The sequence below is a fragment of the Dendropsophus ebraccatus genome, chromosome 5 (genome assembly GCF_027789765.1).
Source record: "Dendropsophus ebraccatus isolate aDenEbr1 chromosome 5, aDenEbr1.pat, whole genome shotgun sequence".
Lineage (NCBI taxonomy): Eukaryota > Metazoa > Chordata > Amphibia > Anura > Hylidae > Dendropsophus > Dendropsophus ebraccatus.
The window spans coordinates 140,294,595-140,316,901 of NC_091458.1; the positions used below are offsets into that span (position 1 = coordinate 140,294,595).

A 22,307-nucleotide genomic window follows, 5' to 3' on the forward strand; every position below is an offset into this window, starting at 1 on the left:
ATCATCTCAGTTCTGCTACGCCATCATCACCATCTTGATGGACATGTGTCTTTTTTCAACCGTATTAACTATCTCAGCTCTGCTACTTCATCAGACATAAGCATTGCATGATGGGAAATGTAGTTTCCTATCTTGATTATAGACCATGTTTTTGAAAAACTTGTAACTCAGGAACGGCAGCAGCTAGAAAGATGGGAGACGGCACAAAATACTCGGGTGAGTAAGAATAGCTAGGTTTGGGGGCATTACATTTTTTTCTCTCCTCACCTTCACGACGGCACCACAGGAGTTAACTCTTGCCCTAGGGACAGGAAAAGCACACAGCGAGAGGTTAAAAGCCCCTCCCCTTCCCCTAGACACCAGTGCTTTTCCTGTCCCCGAAGGGCAGGCACGAGAGGTGTGGGGGATCCGTCGAAGGTGAGGAGATCCCCTGGAAGAAAAATTCCCCCTTACCAGAGGGATCGATCGGGTTTATCCCCTTCCTTCCCTGGAGGCGGCTGGTGGGGGTAGGGGAAGGCCCGCTCGCGCGCCATCCTCCGGTGACAGGACGAGCGGGGATTGCGGGGCTGCGGTCTTCAGCTCTCCCCGTTGGCGACTCGTCCAGATCGGGCTCCGGTGAGTGCGGACTTCTCTGCGTACGCCGCGGCCTACTTCCGGTTACGACTAGTTCCACCGGAAGTGAGGCACGGAGCCCGACGTGCGTCCCCACGTGACGTAACGTGGCGCGCTGACGTCACACGCCGGAAGCGGATGCTCCGGCCGCCGAGAAACGCCGGGCGGTGCATTTAAAAGACAGGCTTCTCTCTGCGGGTCGCCCGTCCTGAGGTCTGCGTTCATGATGGATTCAGCGGCTTCATCTGCAGACATGCCTTCGCACTCGCCAGCGGCGGTAAGTGTGCCATTTTATGCTACACTGGGGGGTTGTGGTGCAATTCAATTTTCCACCTATATCAACCCTCTCTCTCTCTGGGTGCCCACCTGCTGATTCACTAGGTGTGGGGCTTCCTCCCTTTCTCCTGCCATGATTTTAAATGTACTCTGTTCATGCCTAGGAGAAGGAAGCCACTCAGAAAGAGAAGGAAAAATCTAGACCTCCTCCCCCACCTGCAAGGAGATGTCTTAATTGCAACACAAGATTACCATCATCATTTAAACGAAATATCTGCACATCTTGTATAAATGAATTTATAAAGGAGGATAGATCATCTTTTCTATCTGATATAAGGCAAATGATAAAAGATGAGATCAAAGGTTCTAATCCAGTCGCTCAGCCAGTGGCTATAGCTCCTGCCCCAGAACCAAATATAAATCCTCTCCCTCCTCCGCGGGTTGACCCTCCTGCTCCCCCGGCTGAAAGCTCTCCTGCATTGGTGGTTCCAGGATGTTCAGGGTCCTCAGTGTCTTCTATTGTATCTAAAAGACACAGGTCTCCCTCTTCCTCCTCAATATCCGAAGTGGAATCAGGGCAGGTTTCTGATTCTGGGGCTAGGTCTGAGGCTTCGGACACCCAGGTATCAGGGAAAAAATATTTTTTTCCCTCTGAAAGGATTTCCCCATTACTAAAGGCAGTCAGAACTGCGTTGAGTATCGAGGAAAAGGAGGAGGAGATCTCTGCCGCAGATAAATTATTTGCGGGTCTAAAGGCAAAAAAGAAATTGGGTTTCCCCATTCATAAGACAATAAAAGAACTAATTTCAGAGGAATGGAGAAAACCTGAGAAAAGGATGTCAATTCCCTCAGATATTAGGCGCCGTCTTCCCTTTGATCCTGAGGAAACTGAGGAATGGGAGGTCCCCCTGGTGGACGCCCAGGTGGCTAAGGTCTCAAAGAAGACTATTATTTCTTTTGAGGACTCTACACAACTTCGCGATCCTATGGATCGGAAAGCAGAGAGCTTATTGAAAAAGTCATGGGAGACGGTGACCTTTTCAATCAAGAACAATATAGCCGCTACTTGTGTGGCGAGAGCTTCGCATGTTTGGGTCAATCAGTTAGAGGAACACCTGAGGGATAATACCTCAAGAGATAAAATCATTGACTCCCTCCCTCTCCTAAAGGATGCCATTGGCTTCTTAGCAGATTCCTCAGCTGAAGCTATCCGGGTCGCTGCAAAAGATGGAGCCCTAATTAACTCGGCCCGAAGGGCCTTATGGCTAAAAGACTGGAAAGGAGATAATATCTCCAAATCCAAGCTTTGCGGATTACCCTTTGAGGGTAAATATGTGTTTGGGTCAGCCTTAGATAAACTTCTAGAAAAATCTTCTGACAAGAAAAAGGCTCTCCCAGAGGAAAAAACACAAAAGAAACAGGAGCAGACACAACGTCCTAGATATCAGGACAAATATAAAGAGAAACCAAAAAGAGGCCGTTGGAGCTATTCCAAAGGGGGCAAAAATTCAAATATTTTTTTCAAGCCCCGTGATGGAAAGGACAAACAATGACATAGCTCCAGTCGGGGGGAGATTGTCCAAGTTTTGGGAGTCTTGGACAAAGATCACAAAAAATCAGTGGATTATAAATGTAATCCGAGAAGGATACAGAATAGAATTTTGCCATTCTCCTCCCGAAAAGTTCAAGATCTCCCAACAGTCCTCTCCTTTCCTTCAGTTGGAACTTACGCAAAGTGTGAAGAACTTGGTAAGCTCCAATGTAGTGATCCCGGTCCCAGTGAAGCAACTGGGGAGGGGACACTACTCGAATCTATTTTTAGTTACCAAACCCAACGGGACTTACAGGCTCATCATCAACCTAAAACCTGTAAACAAATATGTGACATACAGGAGGTTCAAGATGGAGTCAATAAAGAGTACAACTCCACTAATCCCAACAGGCGCCATGATGGCGTCAATCGACTTAAAAGACGCGTACTACCATGTCCCGATACATCCATCCTCCCAAAAATATCTGAGGTTTGCCATCAGGATGGACGGGAGAGTACAACACTTTCAGTTCTGTGCCCTCCCTTTCGGGATCTCGTCAGCTCCACGGATATTCACCTGCATCATGAGCGAGATAATTTCCTATCTACATCTGCAGGGTATCAACGTGATTGCCTACCTAGACGATCTTCTTCTAGTGGCAAACTCTTCACGGAAACTTCTAGAAGACCTATCCCTTACCAGGGACCTCCTTCTCTCGCTGGGATGGTTCCTGAACGACAAAAAATCAGACCTCAACCCAGGTACAGAAAAGATCTTCCTGGGAATCCTGCTAAACTCAGAGAAACAGATGTCTTTTCTCCCATCAGAAAAAGAAGTCGCCATCAGGGAAAAGATGAGATTATTCCGCAGGAAAGGAGCATGTCGCATCAGGGAAGCCATGTCAATCCTAGGGTCAATGACCGCATGCATTCCAGCAGTACCATGGTCCCAGGCACACTCCAGACCTCTGCAGTTCCAGATTCTCTCATCTTGGAACAAACAGAAGTGGGGATTAGACAAGATAATGAGAATTCCGCTATCAGTCCGTCAGTCTCTGAACTGGTGGTTAGACCCAGTCAATCTGAGGAAGGGGGTTCATTGGAACCCTGTTCCAAAGAAGATTCTCACCACAGACGCAAGCATGTCAGGGTGGGGTGCGAAGGTGGACTCCTTTCTATACCAGGGCACTTGGTCTCAGGAAACAGCCGAAAGATCATCCAACTACAGGGAACTCCTGGCGGTATGGATGTCTTTGCAACAGGCAAGAGATACCTTGCAGAAATCTCACCTTCATGTCCTCTCGGACAATATAACAGTAGTTGCGCACCTCAGACACCAAGGGAGCGCGAAACAAAACTCCCTCCGATATATCTCGGACAAGATATTCCGATGGGCGGAAAACAACCTCCTCTCAATTACAGCTACTCATCTCCGGGGAATAGAAAATTCCCAAGCAGATTATTTGAGCAGGCATGTCCTATTGCCAGGGGAATGGACGCTGAAGGATTCAGTCTTCAAAATGATTACGGAGGAGTGGGGCTCACCACAGGTGGACCTCTTTGCGAACAACAGGAACAAGAAGACAAAGAACTTCTTCTCCCTTCAACCAATAGGGGAACCATTGGGAATAGATGCATTGGCTCACCCCTGGACATTCAACCTGGCCTATGGGTTCCCACCTGTTCCCTTGATACCCAAGGTACTACAGAAAATCTTAAAGGAAGAGGTGACAGTAATGTTAATAGTCCCATTCTGGCCGAAAAGAGCCTGGTTTGGGATGCTGAAGAAGATGGCCCTGGAACCTCCTCTGCTTCTGCCTTCAGATCCGGACCTCCTTCGTCAGGGTCCACTTCTCCACCCAGGTCTTGCGAATCTAAAACTTTCAGCATGGATCCTGAACGGGAGATGCTTAGAAGCAAGGGGCTTTCAGATTCAGTAATTTCTACCATCCAGAATAGCAGGAAACCAGTGACCTCAAAAATCTATTTGAAGGTTTGGAAAGTCTTTAATTCCTGGTGCCCGACTAAGCCACCTTTTCCTGCTGATCCCAACATTCCGCTTATTCTGGATTTTCTTCAGGCAGGCCTAAACAAAGGCTTAAGACCAGCCACCCTCAAGGTGCAGATTTCTGCCCTTTCGGCAGTCTACGACTCCAACATTGCTGACAATAGATGGGTGAAAAGGTTTATGAGGAGTGCAGTCAGACAGAATCCTCCCATAAAAAATTTACTTCCCCCCTGGGACTTAAATATTGTACTTGAAGGTCTAACTCTACGTCCCTTCGAGCCACTATCAGAGTGTGATCTAAAATTTCTATCATACAAGGTCGCTTTTCTTGTAGCAATTGTGTCAGCAAGACGAGTAGGAGAGATGCAGGCGTTTACTATAAGAGAGCCCTACTGCCTGATCCAGGAAGACAGAATTGTCTTAAAAACAGATCCAAATTTCTTACCAAAGGTAGTAACATCCTTTCACAGATCTCAAGACGTTGTTCTTCCCTCCTTTTGTCCTTCTCCAAAAACTGACCTAGAACAAAAGTTCCATTCCCTTGATGTAAGAAGAGCAGTCTTACAATACCTCAAAGTATGCGAACCTTGGAGAAAAGATCAATCACTCTTTATTCAGTTCCAGGGAAAAAACAAAGGCAAAAAAGTGTCAAAAAGCGTTTTAGGCCGCTGGATAAAGAACGCTATAAGTGAAGCCTATAGTCTTCAGAATTTACCATCCCCATTGCTGATTAAAGCCCATTCCACCAGGGCTATAGCAACAACATGGGCAGAGAAGGCATGTGTATCTATTGAACAGATCTGCAGAGCAGCCACCTGGTCTACTCCACATACCTTCACAAGACACTACCGACTACAGCTACAACGCAACGAAGACCTTGCGTTTGGTAGGAAAGTTCTACAAGCTGTGGTCCCTCCCTAAGGTAATTGTTGGTATTACTCCTGTGGTGCCGTCGTGAAGGTGAGGAGAGAAAGACGTATTAGTCTTACCGGTAAGACGGTTTCTCCGAAACCTTCACGACGGCACCAACATCCCCCCCGGTATTGTATGTTATATTAATGTACGGTACTCACGTGGTGCTAACATTGGGTTATAATGCACTGGTGTCTAGGGGAAGGGGAGGGGCTTTTAACCTCTCGCTGTGTGCTTTTCCTGTCCCTAGGGCAAGAGTTAACTCCTGTGGTGCCGTCGTGAAGGTTTCGGAGAAACCGTCTTACCGGTAAGACTAATACGTCTTTTACTTTTGGGGGGAATACCCCTTTAAAGAGCAAGTCTCATATAGTACATTTTTTAGGAATACTTGTACTTTTCAAGTATGTTTCATTGAGCATAAGGCATCAGGTTAGACCTATTCATCTTTGTGGCACCCAGTTAAATCCTTAGCATAGGCTATCGTGTGTATAGGAGAAATTACTTGCCTGTTTACTTTAACCTGTTTTTCCCTCTGCAGGATACATCTCTGCCAGTGTCCAATGAGCCCAGCTTCAGAAAAGACTAGCTGCTACATTGTCTCCAATAAACACAAACACACACAGAAGTAGAGATCCTGTCCTCCGCATCAACAGCAGCAATGAGGACATTATACCATAGTAATATAGTCATTTGGTTGACACTGTAAATAACTTACTGAAAGCTCTTTCTCTTCTTCACTGCAACTCATTCCGTCACCCCTCCCCCTTTCATAAACTTCTATGGGCAGAATGTGAATTGGTCTATCAGTGCAACTAAAAATTCATTTAGCAGCGTCTTGAGAATTGAGCACTGCCCCACCCCCAGAGCGCCGTAGTAGCCCGATCCACTGATAATCATTGGAGGGGCCAGATTGGCGCTCTGGGGGTGGGGGTAGTGCTCCAAACGACCTTACAGGACAGAGCGCTACATTAAAACTGCACAGGAAAGGCGCAGAGGATGAAGGTACGAGACTGGCACCGTGTGCAATAGAGACGTATGAGCAGCCTAAAATTTGTCTAACCTGCTTTAATTGTGTTACCTGTAATAATGCCCCACAATGCACTGGACACTAACACTTCAATGGATTTTACCTGTCAATCTGCACTGGTATCTTAAAAATCCGCTGCAGGCAGGGGGGTGTGGGCAGATAAAAAAGAAGCTGTACGTACTCGTTCCCCCAGAGTGCAGTGTTACAGGCCCACTGACTGCTGCCAGGCTCCAGTTCTCCCTTGTTCCTGTGTTGTCAAAACCCATCAGGAAGAGTCCGCTCAGCCAGAGTTCAGGGGTGTCCTGTCCCAGTCACTGACTGGCCGAGCAGGAATTCCTAAATCCGGTGGCCATCTGTGATTGGTAAAGGCAGAACTGCAGGGGCACGGGGACGGGTAAGTAAAGCGTCTTTATTATGTCCCCACCCGCCCCTGCCTGCAGCCAATTTGTCATCTTGGCCGGACTTTATTTAGAGGGTTTTTTTTAATACTTCACTAATACACATACAGGGATCTGTATGGTGTCAAAAGCAGCAGAATAACGTTGCGTCACAGGAAATCGATCAGCCTGGGTGAGTATACCAGGGAGGCTGCCAGGTGGAAAATAATAATTAAAAAAAAAAATGCTTCTTTAACTGTCTAAACAAAGAATAAACCAATAACCAACTAAAACTCACCAGAATGTTCTGAAAAAGAGTCCTCGCCAAAGTCGGCTTTTAGGTCTTTTCGAGATGTAGCTTTCCCCAAGTACTTTTTATCAGTATCAGATAGGAAGGTTACTGTGTTTTTCTTTATGTTTCCTAGTATTACAGCATCATCGTCGTCGATTCCTCCTTCATCAAACTTCTCGATAACCTTAGCAGCGGTAACTGGGGAAAAAAAGAAAAGTGTTAAATAAAATAAACACACAAAATTATGAACACTGTTCATTGCACAGTCCTAAAGGAGTAGTCCAAGTGAAAAACAAAGAGGCTGCAAATAACTCCAGCACACCTTGCCTGAACCAACTTACCATATGTGTCACCAAGTTGAGTAAACACAGGCTCCAGTGTTAGGGTACGTGCACACTACGGAATCCTGGCAAAAAAAACCTGTCTCCGGTTCCACAGCTCGCACCCGCTTGCGGACAGGTTTATTCTTTGGACGGACAGTGGAATCCGCCATACCATAGAATAGAGTCTATGGCACGGGTAGAGATGCGCGCGGCCGCCAGAGTCTGCAAACAGTGTGCGAGCTGCGGAATCCGTAACGGGTTTTCCATCGGGATTCTGTAGTGTGCACATACCCTTAAACAGAGCAGTAGTAAGTGTGCTGTAGTTTATTTTAAAGCAGATTTGAAATATATTGGAGAACGTCTTGAAGTGATACATATACAATGCAAAAAAATGTTTTGACACAAAAATAAAGTAGTATTCAGCATTACGCTTTCATACAAAAGCAAAGAAATCCCAATGGAATATATAGCCTTAAAGGGGAACTATCAGCAGGTTTGATGAATCTAACCTGCTGATAGCCCCATATTGCACAGGGGGGACTTCCATAGCAAACAGACCCGGAGGCTATGATTTGGGGTTCGGCTGTAGTGGCACCTATCGTTCTAATGGGTGACAGGGAGGCCTCCTCTGTCACCCCTTTAGATGCAGAGGTCAAGACTGATCATGGCATCTATAGGGTTAAGACGACCAGCACCAGTCTTCGCAGCTGTGGTGGGAGCCCAGCTGACAAGTTTGTGTGGGATCACTATTACGTACCTGTATGTTATGACACTGCACACAATGATGTAAAGGGTTAAAGCGCTTTTCTGGTCAGAAAATACTGATAAGCTGTCCTTTTAATAACTTATCAGTCACCGATCGGTAGAGGTATTGGCACCAAGCTGGCCAACGACTTGTTTAGTTTTTTTTTTGTGTGGATCCCACAACAGATATGCAATGTGTAAATCTGCATCAAATCACTGTAACCAACACAAGCACTATCTAACTACCCACAGGATAATCTGGGCTTACTACCTTGGAATTTTTTTTAATTTTTTCTTGAATATTATAAATTGGCAGGGATTTTCTGCACTACCGCCTTTTGTCTTCACAAAGGTTACAAATCTCAGCAACATGTACATATCTGTCATGTTACACTGTCTAACACTGTGATACACGATATTTAGGTCATCATGCTGTCTCCCCAACAAATCACACTGTCTGGAAAACCCAGACCTCCATTTCACCAAAAAAAATAATAAAATACAATGACAGAATGAAAAACGTGACTTTTTTAACACAAATGTCTAATAACCTCCATTAATGTCACTCTACCCCGGGTCTCATGCACACAGCTCTCTGGGATCCTCGGGGAAACACACGGAAAGCAGCATAGAAAAATTCTTACATCTGCTCCTTTTAAGATTCTGGTTTTGAGTTTAAAAAAAAAAAATCTAAATATGAATATCTACATTGTATGCATGAGGTCTTAGGGTGCTATTACAAGGAGAGATTTAGCTGACAGATTTTTAAAGCCAAAGCCAGGAATGGATTTGAAAAATGAAGAAATCTCAGTCTTTACTTTTTGACCTTTTCTCAGTTTATAGTCTGTTCCTGATAAATCTCTCTGTGTAAGGCCCCGTTCCCACTGAGCAAAGCTAGCGGAATTCCGCGACGGAATTGTCCGCCGCGGAATGCCGTTAGCCTCCCGCTCATAATGGGAGTCTATGGGAGGCGCGCGCTGCTGCTCTGTACGCGCTGAAGAATGAACATGTTCATTCTTCAGCGCGGACAGGGCAGGAGCGCGCGCCTCCCATAGAGTCCCATTATGAGCGGGAGGCTAACGGCATTCCGCGGCGGACAACTCCGTCGCGGAATTCCGCTACCTTTGCTCAGTGGGAATGGAGCCTAAAGGCCCCCTTAGGAATCTACTAGAGGGGAGTGCAACTCCAGCATGCTAAGGGTCCTATTCCACGGGCCGAGGAAGGCCCGATCAACGATGTAAACGAGCTGCGATCTGCTAGATCGCCGCTCGTTTACTGGGCCTTTTCCACGGCCTGATGATCGTTGAGCGAGGGCTGCAAGGACATAGTTACCGATGTCCTTGCAGCAGCATCATACGTTACCTGCAGGTCTTCTCCGTGCTGTATTCATCCCAGGGTCCCCCGCGTTCTATCTTCTGAATGGGCGGTCAACTGGAAGGCCACACTCAGCCAATCACAGGCCGCGTCGGTTCCGGTCTGTGATTGGCTGAGCGCTCCGTCAGCTGACCGGCCATTCAGAAGATAGAGAGCGCGGGACCCGGGGATGAAGACAGCGCAGAGAAGAAGACCTGACAGGTAATGTATGATGCTGCTGTCAAATCGTCGGTCGCCCGCCGCGCACCGCTATTCAACCGTAGCGATGCGCGGTGGGGGAACAATGATTTTAGGTCTGGCCCTAAATGAACGATCAGCCGATGACACGATCATCGGCTGATCGTTCTCTCTATTTCACCGAACGATAATCGGCCGAATCGGGCCAAATGGGGCCGATCCGTCCGATTATCGTTACTGAGGAATAGGGCCCTAAGGGTACGTTCACACTTACCAGACCCGCAGCTTATTTTCTGCTGCGGATCCACAGCAGATCTAATTTAAATAACTGAACACAGCATCAAATCTGCACCATCAAATCTGCTGCAGATCTGCTGTGGATCCTGTAGGTGTTAACGCACCCTAAGGTTACAAACCCACTTGCCGGATCTGCAGCGAGTCTCCTTGCTGCGTTTTTGCAGCGAGACTCGCTGCAGATCCCGGCCCTATACTTACAATAGCAGAGAAACTCGCAGCAGGGATGTACATCCCTGCTGCGATTTTGTCTGCAGCCCGCCCCATTAACCCCCCGGCCGCCGGACATTATACATTACCGGATCCCCGTTCCTGCTTGCTTCGGGGCTCCCGGTGTCTTCACGGCCCGCCCGGCCAATCAGTGCGCTGCGGCGGGGCAGCGCACTGATTGGCCAGGCGGAACGTGCCGGGAGCCGCTGAAGCAAGCAGGAGCCGGGATCAGGTAATGTATATCGCCCCCAGCCCTGCAGCCCCCGACCGCACCATCGCCCGCAGCCCCGCAGCCCCCGGCCGCACGATCGCCCCCAGCATCGCAGCCCCGGCCGCACGATCGCCCCCAGCGGGCGATCGTGCAGCCGGGGGCTGCGGGGCTGGGGGCTGCGGGCGATCATGCGGCCGGGGGCTGCGGGGCTGCAGGCGATCGTGCGGCCGGGGGCGATCATGTGGCCGGGGGGTGCGGGGGGCGATCATGCGGCCGGGGGCTGGGGGCGATCGGGGCTGCAGGGGGGGCGGGCAGGATATACATTACCTGATCCCGACTCCTGCTTGCTTCGACGGCTCCCGGCATGTTCCGCCCGGCCAATCAGTGCGCTGCCCCGCCGCAGCGCACTGATTGGCCGGGCGGGCCGTGAAGACACCGGGAGCCCCGAAGCAAGCAGGAACGGGGACCCGGTAATGTATAATGTCCGGCGGCCGGGGGGTTAATGGGGCGGGCTGCAGACAAAATCGCAGCAGGGATGTACATCCCTGCTGCGAGTTTCTCTGCTATTGAAAGTATAGGGCCAGGATCTGCAGCGAGTCTCGCTGCAAAAACGCAGCAAGGAGACTCGCTGCAGATCCGGCAAGTGTAACCTAACCTAAAGGGCTATATTCCCACACCGTATTTTTGCTCAGTATTTTTTTTTAACCAAAACCAGGAGTGGGTTCAAAAACACAGAAAGGCACAGAAAGAAATGTTCACACACTGTAGAAATTGAGTGGATGGCTGCCATTTAATAGCAAATAACTGCTATTTTAAAACAATGGCCATTAAAGGGGTTGTCCGGCGATAAAAAATTATTCACAGAATAACACACATTACAAAGTTATACAACTTTGTAATGTATGTTATGTCTGTGAATGGCCCCCTTCCCCGTGTTTCCCCCCACCCACGCTAGACCCGGAAGTGTGGTGCATTATACTCACCGCATCTCGTGTCGTCCACGGTCTCCGATCCTCAGCAGTGACGTCTTCTTCGGGAGACCGGCGGATCTTCCCGAGTGCCGGCCGCCCTCTGCAGCGTCATCCGAAGCTCAGCCGCGATTGGTTGAGCAGAACTGTGCTCAGCCAATCGCGGCTGAGCAGCTGATGACGTGGCCGCGTCATCAGCCGCTCTGCCGCGATTGGCTGAGCACAGTTATGCTCAGCCAATCGCGGCTGAGCTTCGGATGACGCTGCAGAGGGCGGCCAGCACTCGGGAAGATCCGCTGGCCGCCCGAAGAAGACGTCACTGCTGAGGATCGGAGACCGTGGTCGGCACGTGACAGGTATGTAAAGCGCACCACACTTCCGGGTACACGGGTGGGGGGTGGGGGGACACGGGGAAGGGGGCCATTCACAGACATAACATACATTACAAAGTTGTATAACTTTGTAATGTGTGTTATTATGTGAATAATTTTTTATCGCCGGACAACCCCTTTAAATGGCGGCCATCCACTCAATTTCAACAGTGTGTGAACATAGCCTTTCTGTGTTTTTTAACCCACTCCTGGTTTTGGTTAAAAGAAAAATAAATAAATACTAAGCAAAAATACTTTAGCCTTAGGGCCAGTTCACACTGAGTAAATTCAGCAGAAATCCCAGAATCCCGCCTGCCTCACTGTCAGTGTGTCTATGGGAGGGCTTGCGCGCCTCTGCTCTCCTCCACTCAAAATTCTTTGAGCGGAGGAGAGCAGAGGCGTGCAAGTCCTCCCATAGAGTCGCAATTTGACACTGAGGCAGATGGGATTCTGGGAATTCTGCCGAACTTGCTCAGTGTGAACTGGCCATTAGGGCCCTATTCCACAGGATGATTATCGTTCACATAATCGTTAACGATAAACTATTTAAACGACCACTATTGCAAAAGACCTGAAATTGTTCACCCACTTACATGGAACGATAATTGTTACTTATGATCGTTCTTGCGATCGTCTTGTCGTCGCTATTGCATTCGTCACTACTGCGAACGACGTCTTATTTAATGCGAACGATGTGCGAACGAGCAACGATAAAAATAGGTCCAGGTCTTATTAAACAATCAACGATTTTTCGTTCGGTTGTTCATCGTTAACTGCTATTTAACCGAACGATAATCGCTTAGATTCGAACGACTTAACGATAATCTGAACGATAATCGTCCCGTGGAATAGGGCCCTAAGGCTGCATTCCCACGTTCCGTGAAATGGTCAATAATCCGCAACTACAGACAATTTTAGGGGCTATTGAATCTATTGAGTCTATTCATAAGATCCACGTCGGGAAACAGAAAAAAACTATTGGACATGTCCTAACTCGGACGTGATCACGGCACATATTAGCCAATACGTCTATGGGATCAAAGCACGGGACCGCTTCTTGATCCGGTCCGGTGACGGAGATTTCAGCGTCCGAAGCCCGACGCGCGCGCTCCTGAGATAAGTCCGATGCCCATAGAGAATGAATAGGGAGTCAGACGCTCCATTCATTCTCTATGAGCATTGGACTCATCTCAGTAGCGCGCGCACGCGCCAGGCTTGGGGCGCTAAAATCTCCGTCACCGGACCGGATCAAGAAGCGGGACCGGGCGCGATCAGCTAAGTATAGGGGGCTCTAGCGGGGGGTCGGGAGCCTGTCACCCCGGCACGGGGGGGGGGGGGGGGGGGTGACAGGTTCCCTTTAACAACTAACGACCGAATGAGAAATCTTTGATCGTTCAATAAGACCTGGACCTATTTTTATCGTTGCTCGTTCGCAAATCGTTTGCATTGAATAAGAAGTCATTCTCAGTAGTGACGAATGCAATAGCAACGACAAGCTGACCACAAGAAAGATCATTAGTAACTATTATCTTTCCATGTAAATGGGTGAACGATTTCAAGTCTTTCGTTATAGAGGTCGTTTGGATCGTTTATCGTTAACAATTATGCGAACGATAATTGTCCCGTGGAATAGGGCCCTAAGGGTCCATTTACACGGAAAGAATATCAAATCAAATCTTTGGCAGCCTGCTGCGGCCATAGCGCGCGCACACACAGCCTGCTGCGGCCATAGCGCGCGCACACACAGCCTGCTGCGGCCATAGCACACTGAAGAAAAAACCACATTGAAGACGGAGGCTACAGCTACAATACTTATGTCTTCTCCTCCTCCTCTATATTACACAGGATATCTTCATATTACACTGCTGCTCATATACAGTCATTCAGCAACAGAACCGCACGGATCCCACCGCACACAATGGACTCTTCCAGCTCAGAAACAAACTGCCAAATAGAGACCAGATTACTGATGTCTTTTCTTTGAGCGGAGAGGCATGCAATCCCTCCCATTCAAACTGATAGATGCCAGGATTCGGCATTCCGCATAGAATCTCTGTGCCAATTCCGTAGTGTGAACGGGGCCTCAAGAGCGGCCTTAAAGAGGATGTACCACCAAACAACGTATATTGAAATATACATACCCCCGTGTAGGCGCTGTAATGTATAACCCAGTGATGCGGAGCTTTTTTCAATCCATGGCCCGGTTGCCGTTAAAACCGCTGATAAAGTAATATGCTAATGACCTGTGCTCAAGCACAGGAGGCTGACCCTGCTCCGGTTATTCACATCCCTCTCCTCCCCCCGCCGTGACGTGCCAGCTTCTCCTCATGCTGGCACGCCTCCTATTCTAATGCTGAAACGCCTCCTATGCTATTTCCCAACCTCCTGCTGACAGAGCTCGTGATCCCGGCGCTGATCACGTGATGACGCTGCGGACGAGCAGAAGAGATGCCGCGGCCGGGCAGAAGAGATTTAGGAGGTGGGGCTGTGCAGCAGGAGGTCGGGAAATGGCATAGGAGGTGTTTCAGCATTAGAATAGGAGTCGTGCCAGCATGAGGAGAAGCTGGCACGTCACGGAGGGGGGAGGAGAGGGATGTGAATAACCGGAGCAGGGTCAGCCTCCTGTGCTTGAGCACAGGTCATTAGCATATTACTTTATCGGCAATTTTAACGGCAACCGGGCAACGGATTGAAAAAAGCTCCGCATCACTGGGTTATACATTACAGCGCCTACACGGTGGTATGTATATTTCAATATAAGCTGTTTGGTGGTACAGCCTCTTTAAGGAGACTGTACCTAGATACATTAAGTATAACTGTTATATAGCATGTCTTCAGGAGACTAGACCTTGATACAGTAAGTATAGCTGTTATATAGCTGTCTTTAGGAGACTGGACCTGGACACAGTAAGTGTGTGCGGCCATAGTGCGCACACACAGCCTGCTGCGGCCATAGCGCGCGCACACACAGCCTGCTGCGGCCATAGCGCACACACACACAGCCTGCTGCGGCCATAGCGCACACACACACAGCCTGCTGCGGCCATAGCGCACACACACACAGCCTGCTGCGGCCATAGCGCACACACACACAGCCTGCTGCGGCCATAGCGCACACACACACAGCCTGCTGCGGCCATAGCGCACACACACACAGCCTGCTGCGGCCATAGCGCACACACACACAGCCTGCTGCGGCCATGGTGCATACACACACACACACACAGAGTGCTGCAGCCATAGCGCGCACACACACAGCCTGCTGCAGCCATAGCACACTGAAGAAAACACCACATTGAAGACTGAGGTTACTGCTACAATACTTATGTCTTCTCCTCCTCCTCCTCTATATTACACAGGATATCTTCATATTACACTGCCGCTCATATACAGTCATCCAGCAAGAGAACCGCACGGATCTCCCCCCACACAATGGACTCTTCCAGCTCAGAAACAAACTGCTAAATAGAGACCAGATTACTGATGTCAATTCTTTAAACTGAGAGGCATGCAATCCCTCCCTCCCTTCAAACTGATAGACGCCAGGATTCGGCATTCCGCAAAGACACGAGTGCTGGAACCTCTATTGGCTGCCATATCTGGTGTTAATCGCAGACATTCACTTTACAGTTTTTGGTTCACATACCGTTGAAATGACTGCCAACTTTTAAAGTGAATGTACCATCAGGCCATGGCTGAAGCACTGGAGGCGGGCCGACCCACGCCCAGTGGGAGGAAACCCTGCCCCTCTATGATACGGCTCCATTGATTCTAATAGAGCCACGTCATAGAGGGGCGGGAGATTCCTCCCATTGGGGGGTGGGTCGACCCGCCTCCTGTGCTTTACCCTGGGTACATTCACTTTAACAGAAAATAACAGCTGGTATTTTAAACCCACGGCTATTTTTTGTATAATAAAGACAAAAGATTAGGAGAACCTATACCTGAAAGCAGGCAGAATGTGGACAGAGAAGAGTAACCACTCAGGAATTCTGCTCAACCCAGTGCAGGGACCTGGAGCCTAGTACTACCCTCACAGGACGGGTACCTCGACACTGTAGGGCATTAGGCAGTTCAGTAAACGTGAGTATGAGGATCTTCCCAGGAATAGAGCATTACATTGGGCAGGGCCCTCAAGATGCTCCACTACTCCTCTCTCTTCCATTCACAGACTACCACTTCTTCGCTCTTCTGTCTGCACCTACTGTCGTTGAAGCGGAAACCTGGTTCTGTATATTGCATTTAAGTCTTGAAGTGACTGTACCATCAGGCCCAAGCTGAAGAACTGGAGGCGGGCCGACCCACCCTTAGAGGGAGGAAACCCTAGCCCTTCTATGATAGGGTTCCATTGATTCTAATGGAGTCATGTCATGGAGGGGCTGGGGTTTCTTCTCACTGGGGGTGGGTTGGCCCGCCTCCAGTGCTTCAGCCTGGGCCTGGTGGTACAGTCACTTTAAAGTGAATGTACCATCAGGCCCAGGCTGAAGCACTAAAGGCAGGCTGACCCACCCACAGTGGGAGGAACCCCCTGCCCCTCTATGAAGCGGCTCCATTAGAATCAATGGAGCCGCGCCATAGAGGGGTGGGGTTTCTTCCCACTGGGGGTGGGTCGGCCTGCCTCCAGTGCTTCAGCCAGGGCTTGATGGTACATTCACTTTAAGCAAATGGACGTTATCCTGGTCATTGGACTCTGTAACTTTACTTGCACCAACACACCAGTGTATACTTGGGCTACCCAAACCTGCGGGACTGAAGGCCAACCGACCAGGGGTGGGTAACAACACCACTCCAGGCTACCATGATAAGTGCCCCTCACCCACATAGCTGCCACAACACCGCCAGAGCTACCCCAGTTATGAGACTAATTCAGGCTTCCCCCTCACCGCACATGCCAGTGGAGCGGACAGACCATGAAAACAGAGTCTATCCCGATGTTAGGCTGCCCTTAGTGCCAATGTGACAGGTTCCCTTTATGACCTGTGGTCTCGATTCTACCAGATGAGACTGCGAACTCTGATCCCGCTGCTCATCTATGTGATTATCCAAATCTCACAGCGACTGCAGTGCGAACCATAAGTACTTCCCTTACAAGTCTCTAGGATTTCATAGAGAAAGTGAACTCCAGTCCACACCACAGTCATGTGGGCAAGCAGTGAGATTGGAATAGCCTCATGTTGTGGAAATAGCCCACCCAGTAAAAGATGTGATCAGGGCCGCCGGCCAGAGCCCGGTCCAACGGGGGCCGCCGGCCAGAACACGCTACTGGGAGGCTGCCGACCAGAGCCTGGTACAGAGGGGGCTGCCGACCAGAGCCTGGTACAGAGGGGGCTGCCGACCAGAGCCTGGTACAGAGGGGGCTGCCGACCAGAGCCTGGTACAGAGGGGGCTGCCGACCAGAGCCTGGTACAGAGGGGGCTGCCGACCAGAGCCTGGTACAGAGGGGGCTGCCGACCAGAGCCTGGTACAGAGGGGGCTGCCGACCAGAGCCTGGTACAGAGGGGGCTGCCGACCAGAGCCTGGTACAGAGGGGGCTGCCGACCAGAGCCTGGTACAGAGGGGGCTGCCGACCAGAGCCTGGTACAGAGGGGGCTGCCGACCAGAGCCTGGTACAGAGGGGGCTGTCGACCAAAGCCTGGTACAGAGGGGGCTGTCGACCAGCGCCTGGTACAAAGGGGGCCGGCATCAGGGCATTACTACTGGTACAGTTGTCAGGGGCCCCAGCTCAAACAAGGATCCAGGGGGGCCCGGCCATCCAGCCTCCCTGCATACAGGCTCCTGACAGCTGTACCGCACAGGCAGGAAGCAGTAGAGACACAGGGCCCCCTCCCCATCTCCTCTTCCTGCTTTCACTTGTGCTGGGATGTTGGAGAAGGAGGGGGAGGGGCGAGGAGCCGCTGTGTGAGGAGAGGGACTGCAGCACCTGGGACCTGGAGCTTCCCTGGTCAGAGTAAGTGTGCTGGTGTCTGTATGTATGTGTGTGTGTATACATGTGTGCTGGTGTCTGTATGTATGTGTGTGTGTATACATGTGTGCTGGTGTCTGTATGTATGTGTGTGTGTATACATGTGTGCTGATGTCTGTATGTATGTGTGTGTGTATACATGTTGTGAGACAGTGACAGGGATTGTGGTTGGGAATCGCTATATCTCCCCGAGGCACCTGTCATATGTGAACACTAGGTTCCAGAAAGTCCATACCTCATCCAGGGAAAGCTGGGTGAGATATGGAGGAATCCAGGAAAGTTAAAACCCATAGCAAACTACTTGCTATGGGACTGTTTTTAGTTGCTGAAAAAGGGCCTGTCATTCCCTTTCTGGCCAGTCCAGGTTTTTCTATCTGGCCAAGTCAGCCCAGGTGCTGGAGGCCACTGATCACAGGTCTCATAAGAGGATGCACAGAGTGTATAGAGCTGTGGCTGTGCATGGAGGTCTCCCCTGGCTGTGGAGAGGGTCAGGGCTGCTAAAGCTTCTGCTGGGACTTTGAGCCACACTGGTATTGTACCAACTGTTGTTGTTTTATGTTGGGTGACTGGTAGCAAGTCACCTGTATAGCTAGGATTTGCTGTGTTAGAGCTCAGACGAGCAGGATTTATTTTACTTTGTGCCTGTATGTAAGGCTGAATTTCTTTTGGTTTCCATAAACAAACAGGAGAATCTCTGTTTTATACAAGTTTGTGTCCCTGTCTCTGACTGCCAATCCTGCTGTCTGCCCGGCTCTACAGAGCTAATCTCCCACAATGTGTGCTTGTGTGTGTCTGTATACATGTGTGCTTGTGTGTGTCTGTATACATGTGTGCTTGTGTGTGTCTGTATACATGTGTGCTTGTGTGTGTCTGTATACATGTGTGCTTGTGTGTGTGTGTGTGAGATCAATTCTAGAGAACTGGCTCATATACCCCATTTTCCCCAGTGGCTTAAAATGTAACCTCTGTTATACAGTTATAAAATTGTAGAACCTAAATGTGAACAAGGTGCAATTCAAATAGACACTTACTTGTATAGCTGTCTCTTGTGCTCTGTATGCAGTGCATTATATTCACCCCTGCAACGTACAATTTATAACATGTCTACAAGCCCAGCGGGGCTCATTATGATGGAGACTAAAACTTATACAAGTATTCCTGCATGGGGTAGGGGTTCCCCTGTATTCAGAATGCTGTTGAGTGCTAGGCAATGCCTCGTCTGGGATTATTGAATTTTCGAGGGTCTATGCAGAGCAGGATAAAGGCACCTCTGCTGCACAAACAGGATCTCCTAGAAAGCGTTCTCACCGCCATGTATTCGCTATCACTGGCTTGGGTGAGCTAAACTAGTCTGCCTGCGGGGGGGGGGGGGGTGATTTGAATATGCTCACTAACATGGAAAGCCTCATATTAGCCTTATCAACATATTCTATGTTAGTGAGCATACCCGGGGGGGGGGGGGATATTGGTGAACATATACAAATCACACAACCCCCCCAGGCAGACTAGTTTAGCTCACCCAAGACAGTGATAGCAAATACATGGCGGTGAGAACGCTTTCTAGGAGATCCTGTTTGTGCAGCAGAGGTGTCTTTATCCTGCTCTGCATAGACCCTCGAAGTTCAATAATCCCAGACGGGGCATTGCCTAGCACTCAACAGCATTCTGAATACAGGGGAACCCCTACCCCACTCTTGTATAAGTTTTAGTCTCCATCATAATGAGCCCCGCTGGGCTTGTAGACGCGCTATAAATTGTACGTTGCAGGGGTGAGTATAACGCACTGCATACAGAGCACAAGACACAGCTATACAAGTAAGTGTCAGTATGGTGACATTTAAATTGCACCTTATTCACATTTAGTTTCTACAATTATAGAACTGTATAACAGAGGTTACATTTTAAGCCACTGGGGAAAATGGTGTATATGCGCCAGTTCTCTAGAATTGATCTGAACCAAGTTATACCTCCCAGCAAGGCGTGGGGCCAACACACAATTTTTTTTTATTAACGTGGGGGGCCCAGACACTTTGGTTGTATGGGGCCCCGAAATTCCTGATGGCGGCCTTGGGTACAAAGGGGGCTGCCGACCAGCGCACGCTACTGGGGGGGGGCCTCCAACTAGAGCATGCTGCTGGGGAGCTCCTGACTAAAGTCTAGTACTGTGGGTCCACCGACTAGAGTAGGCTACTGGGGGGGGCTGCTGACCACCCTACTGTAACCATCTAGACATGGTGGGTCTCTGCCTGCAGGGTCTCTGTAAGGACCACCAGTGTCGCAGACATCTATGCTATATACTATAACACACGAGTATCACGTGATCTGTGGGGGGAGACCATCTGCCCAGTAGCCGGTACACGTGGAGCTCACTCTGCCCCCCAGCTCTATGGTTGTGCCCCACAAACACCTCACACGCAGTGTAACTATGTAACCCACGCACCGCCCGCCTACATTACCTTCATCCGGGTCATCCTCGGGGTCCCAGAATCGGGGCTGTGGGTTCAATAAACTCTCCAGCTGCTGAGACAAGGGCGCCGCCATCTTCCTCAGTCACGCTTCCCTGGCGCCACGCCCCCCGAGCTGACGTCACTGGCATCTGAGCCGGGCTGCCGAGGAGTCGGAGTGCGGCTGCGCAGAGAGTGCTGCTCCGGGGGTGAGTTGTCATTTAGTAGTGATAACTGCAGGGAAATCCTGTGTAGCAGCGGGAAAGGCTTCTCTGTGGAGATGGGGGGGGGGAGAAGCATTCACTGTACTTTGGAATTGGTATTTAAAAATTTACTAGGAGGAGGATATAAAACAAGAAGTATTTCCTTCCCTTCTCTGTAGAGCACCTGGTGGGGTCAGAAGTCTTCTCTGTTTATTTTGAAGACCCAGCTGCGGCTTTTGGCTTTTTACCGCATCTCACAGTTACTGGAAGGACATGAGGCCGTGTCTACACCACCGTGTATTTTATAGTACAGATAGATCCATACTCTGCAATGTACAGTGCTTATCACAGAGTGAGCTGCAGCCTGGCGCCCCCTACTGACAGAAACTTTCCTCACATGTCTGTGGGTTGTGACATGGAGGCAGACCACGCAACTGCTGCGGGGCCCATGCATCAGGGCGGCCCATAAACCACCCTACAAAGTGTGGTCTGCCACCATGGTAGCTACAGCTCCTACTTCCCTGCCCCGCCTCTCTTGTGGCCTGGAGGCAGCATTGCTCCTCCAGTCGGGGATCGGAACTCTGCTGGACTGCACTGTACATACAGTATATAGATGTATACATGCCTCCTCCTCCAAAGTATACACAGTATATAGATGTATACATGCCTCCTCCTCCAAAGTACACACAGTATATAGATGTATACACGCCTCCTCCTCAGTATACACAGTATATAGATGTATACACGCTTCCTCCTCAGTATATAGATGTATACACGCCTCCTCCTCAGTATACACAGTATATAGATGTATACACGCTTCCTCCTCAGTATACAGAGCAAATAGATATATACAAGCCTCCTCCTCAGTATACACAGTATATAGATGTATACACGCCTCCTCCGTATACACAGCATATAGGTGTATACATGTCTCCTCCTCAGTATACACAGTATATAGATGTATACACGCCTCCTCCTCCTTAGTATACACAGTATATAGATGTATACACGCCTCCTCAGTATACACAGTATATAGATGTATACATGCCTCCTCCTCCTCAGTATATAGATGTATACACGCTTCCTCAGTATACACAGTATATAGATGTATACACTCCTCCTCCTCCTCAGTATACACAGTATATAGATGTATACACGCTTCCTCCTCAGTATACACAGCATATAGATGAATACACGCCTCCTCCTCTTCCTCAGTATATAGATGCATACACGCCTCCTCCTCCTCAGTATACACAGTATATAGATGTATACACGCTTCCTCCTCAGTATACACAGCAAATAGATATATACAAGCCTCCTCCTCCTCAGTATACACAGTATATAGATGTATACACGCCTCCTCCGTATACACAGCATATAGGTGTATACATGTCTCCTCCTCAGTATACACAGTATATAGATGTATACACGCCTCCTCCTCCTTAGTATACACAGTATATAGATGTATACACGCCTCCTCAGTATACACAGTATATAGATGTATACATGCCTCCTCCTCCTCAGTATATAGATGTATACACGCTTCCTCAGTATACACAGTATATAGATGTATACACTCCTCCTCCTCCTCAGTATACACAGTATATAGATGTATACACGCTTCCTCCTCAGTATACACAGCATATAGATGAATACACGCCTCCTCCTCTTCCTCAGTATATAGATGCATACACGCCTCCTCCTCCTCAGTATACACAGTATATAGATGTATACACGCCTCCTCCTCCTCAGTATACACAGCATATAGATGTATACACGCCTCCTCCTCCTCCTCAGTATACACAGTATATAGATGTATACACGCTTCCTCCTCCTCAGTATACACAGCAAATAGATGTATACACGCTTCCTCCTCCTCCTCAGTATACACAGTATATAGATGTATACATGTCTCCTCCTCCTCAGTATACATAGTATATAGATGTATACACGCCTCCTCAGTATACACAGTATATAGATGTATACACGCC

At 49.2% G+C, this 22,307-nt stretch overlaps 1 protein-coding gene across 1 annotated transcript in view; it reads right to left on the reverse strand.

Moving 5' to 3' along the window:
- AATF (apoptosis antagonizing transcription factor) overlaps nt 1-20,227 on the reverse strand; it is a 106,110-nt gene extending 85,883 nt beyond the window's left edge. Inside the window, exons 1-2 of the mRNA XM_069971478.1 lie at nt 20,126-20,227; nt 7,042-7,233 (exon numbers count right to left, since the gene is read on the reverse strand). Of these exons, the coding sequence (XP_069827579.1) occupies nt 7,042-7,233; nt 20,126-20,210 (277 nt within the window). The 5' untranslated portion in view covers nt 20,211-20,227. The remainder of the gene's footprint in view (nt 1-7,041; nt 7,234-20,125) is intronic.
- Nucleotides 20,228-22,307: the final 2,080 nt, after the last annotated feature.